Source organism: Castanea sativa, chromosome 3, assembly GCF_040712315.1.
Source record: "Castanea sativa cultivar Marrone di Chiusa Pesio chromosome 3, ASM4071231v1".
Classification (NCBI taxonomy): Eukaryota; Viridiplantae; Streptophyta; class Magnoliopsida; order Fagales; family Fagaceae; genus Castanea; species Castanea sativa.
Genome location: NC_134015.1, coordinates 1,469,070 through 1,476,569, shown reverse-complemented (window position 1 = coordinate 1,476,569; position 7,500 = coordinate 1,469,070). Strand labels below are relative to the sequence as shown.

Below are 7,500 nucleotides of genomic sequence, written 5' to 3'. Positions count from 1 at the left end.
TTCCAGCATGTCATATGAACCCTAAAAAACGATCCATATTTTTCTATGGGCCTCTGGGACTTTACCATGGGCCAACTTTGAGCCCCAGGACTTGACCCAAAATGAATTAAATTATAGCCCTCGTTATACACAATCTAAAAAGATTCATAATTTGACTTGAACAACACATTGCTTTTATCATGAGCAAATTATTCTGATCTACTCAAACCAACTTGATTTTAATAATACATTGGTTCAATATTGTTTATTAACTTCATGAACCAAGCCTAAACTAACTCATATTTTTCAAGACTATCTCTCACACTTGACCATGGGCTAAAGCTGAGCCCAAAACTTGGCCCAAATTGTACTCAATTTTTTTGAAGTCATAATATGACATGGAAAAGTTTATCTATAAATGGTAAAATAATTTTTAAATTTAGCGTGAGTTTGGATACAGCTATTCTCAAAAAAAAAAAAAAGTTTGGATACAGCTAAAATCCAAACTCACGTCTGTGTTTGTGTTAAAACAGTTGGTTCTGTGCACTGTTCAAGAGGCCCGCAAGTGAGGAATTTGGCAAAATCAACTTTAAAATTGGGTTCCACAGCACTATTCACACATTTAAAAATTATTTTGTTAAAGTATTTTCAATTTTCAATAATAAGTGATATTCAAACAGACCCTTAGTATACAATACGTAACTAAAGTTAACCCGAATACTATAGTTGACCCGCTTAATCAACCCAATTCGCTAAATTGGAGTCACTCAAAATTTCAATTGACTTAACCATGGGCGGGGGGCTGAGCCCAAGGTGGCCCAAAATAAATTCATTTCGGCCCAGATTGAGTTCCACACCAAAACGCACCGTTTTGACGTTCCCCAAGTTGTCTCTGACACAACCCACTCCCGCTTAGATTGCCATTTTCAAACTCTCTCTCTCTCTCTCTCTCTCTCTCTCTCTCTCTGAGTCTGATAGTCCTATCAGTATCAGTCATGGGTTCCAAAGCAGGTAGTGAGAGAAAGTTTCTAGCTTTTCATTTCCAACTTTAACATTTACACACACAAACTCACACTATATGAATGTGTTCATTTGTTTCAGGTGGGAATTCCATTGATCTCTGGTCAGAAATTGTAGGCAATGAAAACCCAGAAAAACAAAATCAACCCAAGATTGATGTAGTTTACAGAAGGATAAGGCCCCAGAAAATCTCTCAAGATGCAAACTTGTAAACCCTTCAACCTTCATTAAAGTTGTTGTCTTTATTTGTTTTTTGCTTTGTGAAAACATTGGCTGTTTGTTTGTGTTTTCTGAAAGCATTTTGCTTTTTGGGTGTTTTTGTTTTGTGCTTTTTCAGGAAGCAACCTGGTTCGAGTCTGCGGAATAGGAACCGGCTGAGTTTGGCAGCCCCCGTCAAGAGAGTGAGTTGGAATCGGTCACTCTCTACCAGGTTGTGATTGGTTTTTAGTTCAATTAGCAATGATTTTGCTCATTTTTGTGATGTGGGTGTTTGAGTTTTTTCTTTGTTTCTTTCTTTTGGTATTGTATGTATTGGGATACTTTTGATTGGCTTGCCTTTTGAGTTTGATTGATTGGTAATTAGTGTAGTAAGTGTAAGGGTGTTGTTTGGGTCAGACCTTTTTTGGTGTGGGAGTCCATTGCAGTTGGTAGATTGGTTGATTCAATTGAAGAATTACTTTTTTAAAGGAAAAAAAACTAATTGGTTTGGATTTTGGATTATCACTGATTTTGCCATCTTGTTATGTATCGGGAGTTTGCATGTGTAATCTTGTTTCGAGCTTGGTTGATGGGTGATTAGTGTATTAAGTGTAAGGGGCTTGTTTTGGTGACACCCTTTTGGTGTGGGACGGTGGGAGTTCATTGTACTTTTTAGATGATACCTTTTTATTGCTTTTTATTTGTTAAAATGAACCATACTTAGTGATCACATGTGTGGATTCCAGTTAGCTCAATTAGTAAAGTTTCTTATCGTCGAATAAGAGATGTAGGGATCAATCTCTGCCTACAACAAAAACCAATTGATGTCTTGGCATGATGATAAAAAACAATGATTATGGAACAGATGGCATAGGTCTAAAATACTATCATATCTATCCAAAAAATAAATAAATAAAAGAAAGCAAAATGCAATAATGTATATTAACATTGAGAGTATGGATGCAAATAGGGTGTTTTGGGAGGTGAATTTTTTAGTGGGGGAAAACATATCTATTTATGTTTTTGTGATGAGACAACATCCTTTGGTGGTGGAATTCGGCAAAGTTTAAACAAAATTATATTTTGTAAGTGTGATAATATGTTCTTGATAATGCTTGGATTCATCTCTCCAATCTGCAGGAATATACTTGACTTGGGCAGGCTGATTTCTGTTTTGCCATTTGTTTTGTATATTGTTATGATCATGCAGTATTCTTATTGGATTTACATATTTGAATGGAAGCAGTTCTTGCATTGGCTCTTTTTTAGTCCACTACGTCATCTCCTGCAGTTGACATACACATTTTTGTTTTGCTTGAAGATTAGCTTCTGTCACATATAGTATTGTAATTCAATTTTCTGATTGGCAGAGGAAGGACAAGTATTGCTGTTGGTGCTTGTGTGGATTACCAGCCTCAAGCAAAGCATGCAAAACGAAAAGGAAAACCTGCTTTGCCCAAAGTATGACTCTTTTAACTCCTCGGTTTTTCTGTTGCATGGCGTTAGTAGCATAGAGTATCACCTCAGTTGCAATTACTCTCTCCAGTTTTTAAATTGACTTATGCTGTTGGTTCATGGTTTTCCCAATTGTAGTTCCTAAAATTTTGCAGTAATTTAGGATATATTGATGCCTTGTCATTGAAATATTATGTGGTTCTTTGAATTTTTTCATGATAATTTCATTCTGTCTTATGTCTTTGCTTTTTCAAGGGAAAATTTGTACAGCCTCCAAATTTCGAGAAGGAAAAGACATACTTTCAAGAGGTTGATGCCTTTGAGTTGTTAGAGGAGAGTCCCTCACCCAAGAACTTTGGTACATGGGCCATGGACGGTCAAAGTAACAATATTATCATACCACATTTGTCCTCAAGATTAGAGAAATGGTTGTTATCCAAGAAATTAAATCACAGTGTTGGACCTTCCAGTACACTGTCTAAGATATTAGAAACTCCAGCCATGCCCTTGGAACAAATATGTGGTGATGATTCGGGTTCTTTGAATTTGAGAACTCCTGAAAAATCTTCTATGAAGACTAATTCACAGTTGCCTTCGGTCCAAAGCAGATCTAATTCAATTTTAGTTGATAAAATTGTGATTGAAGGGGATATCAATTCACAAAAGTGCAACACAGCATCTGTGAGTGAGGGTCATGAAGGTTGTGAAGATATAGAAGTTGCTATTAAGAAACTCTCTCTGGCATCAACATCGGCTTCACTGGATCGTGATCAGTCGGATCCATTTGCTGCATTATTAGCAGTTTGTGGACAGTCATCTCCGTCAAAGCTAAAAGATGTATTCTCCAACTATTGGTTCGTCTCTTATTCCCAACTTGCTATTGTCGTATATGAGTAAATATTGCATGTACATAGTACACCTTGGTTGATTTCCCTGATGTTGTATTATATGTTTGTTGCCATTTTTATCGAAAACTTTACTAATATTCTTATTCAAAGACGATATCTGTTTTTGTTGTTTCTTCCAAAGTCGACTATTATGCTACTTTGTGATTTCATTCGTAAGGTATATGTTCTTTTGTAACTCCTGGGCTTGGTTGTCTTAATTAAGTTTACCTTGCTTTTATCAAATAAAAATTTGTTATTGAACTTGGATTGTTCTCTATTTTGCGTATATGCTTCCAGAAATTTTGACAGCTTTGCTATGCAATTAAGGAAAAGAGACAAATTTGATGAGAATGAATCTATTGTATTTCATTTTAAAGAAAAATAATAAGCATCTGGGTTGTGCAAAACAGAAGTTTGCACTGCTTCACATAGTAAAACTACACTTATATTTAAGCCTGACAGAATTTCAAGGCCTTGAAATCTTTTAGATACTCATTAGCTTTAGTTTTTTAAAGAAGGAAATATGAGCTTGTAGAGAAAATTAGAGAGGCATCTACCTGATTTGACTTTTTGATGAATTAAACAGAACACTAGAAATCTACCTGATTTGACTTTCCAATGGTCATCTAATTGCTTTAGCTAGTGGCACTTTTCTTTTTGTCCTCCTTTCTGCATAGGTTTGACTTGAATGTGATACTGCTACTGCATCTGCAAGCTGATTAAAGATAAATCTTCCTTGCTCCAGTGAACCAGAAAATATCATTAAAATTGGCGAAGGTACTTTTGGGGAGGCTTTTAAAGCTGGTCGCTATGTATGCAAAATAGTACCTATAGATGGAGACTTAAGAGTGAATGGCGAAGTACAGAAGGTATTTATTGCAATTACACATTCGTTTCTATGAGTTGTTTTGGCAAGTGATAATTGATACTATTGTTGCTTGGGATGGGGGCTATATTTGAGCATTATGGATACTTGGCTTCTTTCTGGTTAAAATCAGGGCAATGGCAGGATACTTGACTATATTTTGGAGATCTTAATGCCAACGCTATGAAAATTGCTTGGTTTCAATGACTTGAGGTTTTTATCTTGAGTGTTTAAATGCTGTTCCAATGTTCTTGACGGAAAAAAAATTGAAAGACATTGGTCATGTCGTGCTCTAAAATGAATTATGAGATGCTATTTTTTTTAGAAAAAGAGAATTCATTTTAGAAAATATATAAGATAAAAAGGACTTTTATTACTGTGAAGAGCCTTCATATTTTATTTTAATATTCTTTTCAAAGTTTTTGTTGGCTGAAATCAGTGAGTCTTGTTTTTTGACTAAACTTATTGTTTCTGTTCTCCAGAGGTCAGAAGAATTGATCGAGGAGGTCATTCTTTCTCGAACTCTTAATTGTTTAAGAGATGGCAGCAATGGATGTAACTCATGCACTACATTCATCCAAACAATAGAGTACGTATTGCATCTAATGTTCAGCAGCTTTTCCATTCTGCAAATACTTAGCTTTCTATATAAAATAAAACTGCAACATTAGATCTCCTTTTATAGCTTTTAGGTAGGTTACTATGGTCACATTCTAGAAATGAATCAAGCCTAATGCGTGGGTATGTGGCTATGTGCCCTATGATGTGCAAGTAGTTCTGCAACTTTGATTTGGCTATGATAATCATTTCCTGACCAGCACCACTACTCTTGCCTCTGTTTTAATGTAGTGGGTTGGGCTTGGTCCTGGTCATGAAATTAAAGACTGGATATAGCCAAAGCTTTGACCACGCCCAACATATTGCAAGACATGAACTTCAGTTCTAAATTTATACGCGGTGTATATTATGACTTGTACTGCATGCAGTGGTTTTAATCTTTTTGTTATCTGTTTTTTCCTATAGCTTAAAGGTATGCCAAGGTTCCTATGATGGCACATTGATCAAAGCTTGGGAAGATTGGGATGAGAAGAATGGTTCAGAAAATGATCATCCCAAGGAGTTTCCAGAAAAACAGGTTGCTTATTGTCTCTATGGTAGTTTCTTGTAATAGTCTTGTAAACTACCCTCTACTACAAACAAACATAAACACATTGTATATGCATATATATTTATATGGTCAATCTAAATGTAGTTTTAATTTCTTTTTCTTTTTCAATATTACTAATGAATTTGCATTCAGTGCTATGTCATTTTTGTTCTAGAACATGGTGGGAAAGATCTTGAAAGCTTTGTACTTTTGAACTTTGACGAGGCACAGAGTTTATTGGTTCAGGTAAATGGCAGATTAGAATTGGGCTTTTAAGTGAAGTCATGAAGCTTTGTTAATCTTTTATTTAGCAGACTGCCCTTTGTGGATTGCAGGTAACAGCTGCCTTGGCTGTGGCTGAAGCTGCATATGAATTTGAACACCGAGATCTGCACTGGTATGGTAACTTTGCAATCTATTATTGCAGGAATGCTTATTTTTGATTGGCTAACACATGAATACACATTCGTTACAGGGGGAATATACTTTTAAGCCGGAATGGTTCTGAAACATTGCAATTCACCCTCGAGGGGAAGCATATGGTTGTCAAAACCTTTGGATTGTTGATATCAATAATCGACTTTACTCTTTCAAGAATCAATACTGGTGAAAGTTTTCTGCCTTTTTGCTATGTGTTTGGTCCAATAAATGGTTTTATGATTGCGTAATTAACAAGCATCCTGTTATGCACAGGTGAAGATATACTTTTTCTAGACTTATCCTCAGACCCTTATCTCTTTAAAGGTCCAAAAGGAGATAGACAAGTAAGGTTTAAACTGGAATCTATAGATTCCTTTTAGTAATTCTTTTTTCTGATTTCACTTAATTCGTTAATTTAATATGCAGTCAGAAACATATCGAAAGATGAAGGAGGTAACAGATGATTGCTGGGAGGGAAGGTATAGCTGTTGCTAAAATAGTTACTTTCAGTTATGAAATTCATATGGGAAATATTTTCAGGCTATTTTTTTATTTCATGAAAAATAGAGACCACTTGTACTTTATACTTCACATCTAAGACATTGATATAGATGAGTATTTCAAACATTCTGATTCCCAAATAAAGTAAGAGAATGACCTAATTGTTTATTATTATTATTATTTTATGAAGCTGAATTAATGTTAATTTTAATATTTTACAGTTTCCCCAGAACAAATGTGCTGTGGTTGCTGTATTTGGTTGATATATTACTCCTGAAGAAATCATTTGTAAGTTTTCCTCCATAATTTAGCAAATTAGTCTCTTGATTTTATGTTCATATAACACAAAAAATCTGGGAACATGATTGAGCCTGTAGGTTAGAGAGACTAAAGCAAACTATTACTTCTGTATTTCCCAATATGAACCTTGATGAGATCAGTAATGACTCGAGTTGTTAATCAATCAATGCTGTGCCAGGAACGCAATTCAAGACATGAGAGAGATTTGCGATCATTGAAGAAGCGGCTGGACAAGTATCATTCAGCCAAAGAAGCCATTTTTGATCCTTTTTTTAGTGAATTGTTGATCATAGGATGTGACTGATAAAAGTGGGGGAGCAAAGCAATAGAGGTAGTGATACACTAGAAAAGATGGTCTTTGTCTTGTACATATTTAACAGGAGCAGGAGCAGATCTTTCCTTAAACTGAACATCTTAACGCTTGGTGAAAAATATGCTAATTGTGTTATTATAAAAATAACTCAACAGTGATTCTAATTTATCTTGGATGATTGTGCGTGTAAATTGTATTGGACACAGTAGCTTCCACATATTGCTTGACTGAATTTGCCTTTTTTATTGGTCCAAGTCCAATGAGTTTGGCAAGACCTGATTTTTTGTATCTGTATCAATATAAGGATGACTCGATGCTCTCTTATTTGCACGTTGGGAATTTGTACCTTTCATTTACAAAATGGCAAATCCTAGTAGTCATGTACCGAAATGGACAATGGCAATTGTAATAGAAA

The 7,500-nt window shown here is 35.2% G+C and overlaps 1 protein-coding gene across 1 annotated transcript; it reads left to right on the top strand.

Annotated features, from left to right (window-relative positions):
- Positions 1–899: 899 nt before the first annotated feature.
- LOC142629432 (serine/threonine-protein kinase haspin homolog) lies at positions 900–7,251 on the top strand. Its single transcript, XM_075803423.1, has 15 exons — positions 900–990; positions 1,081–1,207; positions 1,337–1,429; positions 2,568–2,658; positions 2,908–3,506; positions 4,285–4,408; positions 4,887–4,993; positions 5,428–5,539; positions 5,705–5,797; positions 5,887–5,948; positions 6,027–6,157; positions 6,245–6,315; positions 6,398–6,450; positions 6,694–6,760; positions 6,951–7,251. Exons 1-15 carry the CDS (start codon positions 975–977, stop codon positions 7,074–7,076), a joined length of 1,872 nt encoding a protein of 623 aa, XP_075659538.1. The 5' UTR covers positions 900–974; the 3' UTR covers positions 7,077–7,251.
- Positions 7,252–7,500: the final 249 nt, after the last annotated feature.

Coding starts and splice junctions, on each gene's coding strand:
- LOC142629432 (XM_075803423.1), top strand. Junction 2,659..2,907: donor GAAAACCTGCTTTGCCCAAA/GTATGACTCTTT, acceptor TGCTTTTTCAAG/GGAAAATTTGTACAGCCTCC. Junction 5,949..6,026: donor GAACACCGAGATCTGCACTG/GTATGGTAACTT, acceptor CATTCGTTACAG/GGGGAATATACTTTTAAGCC.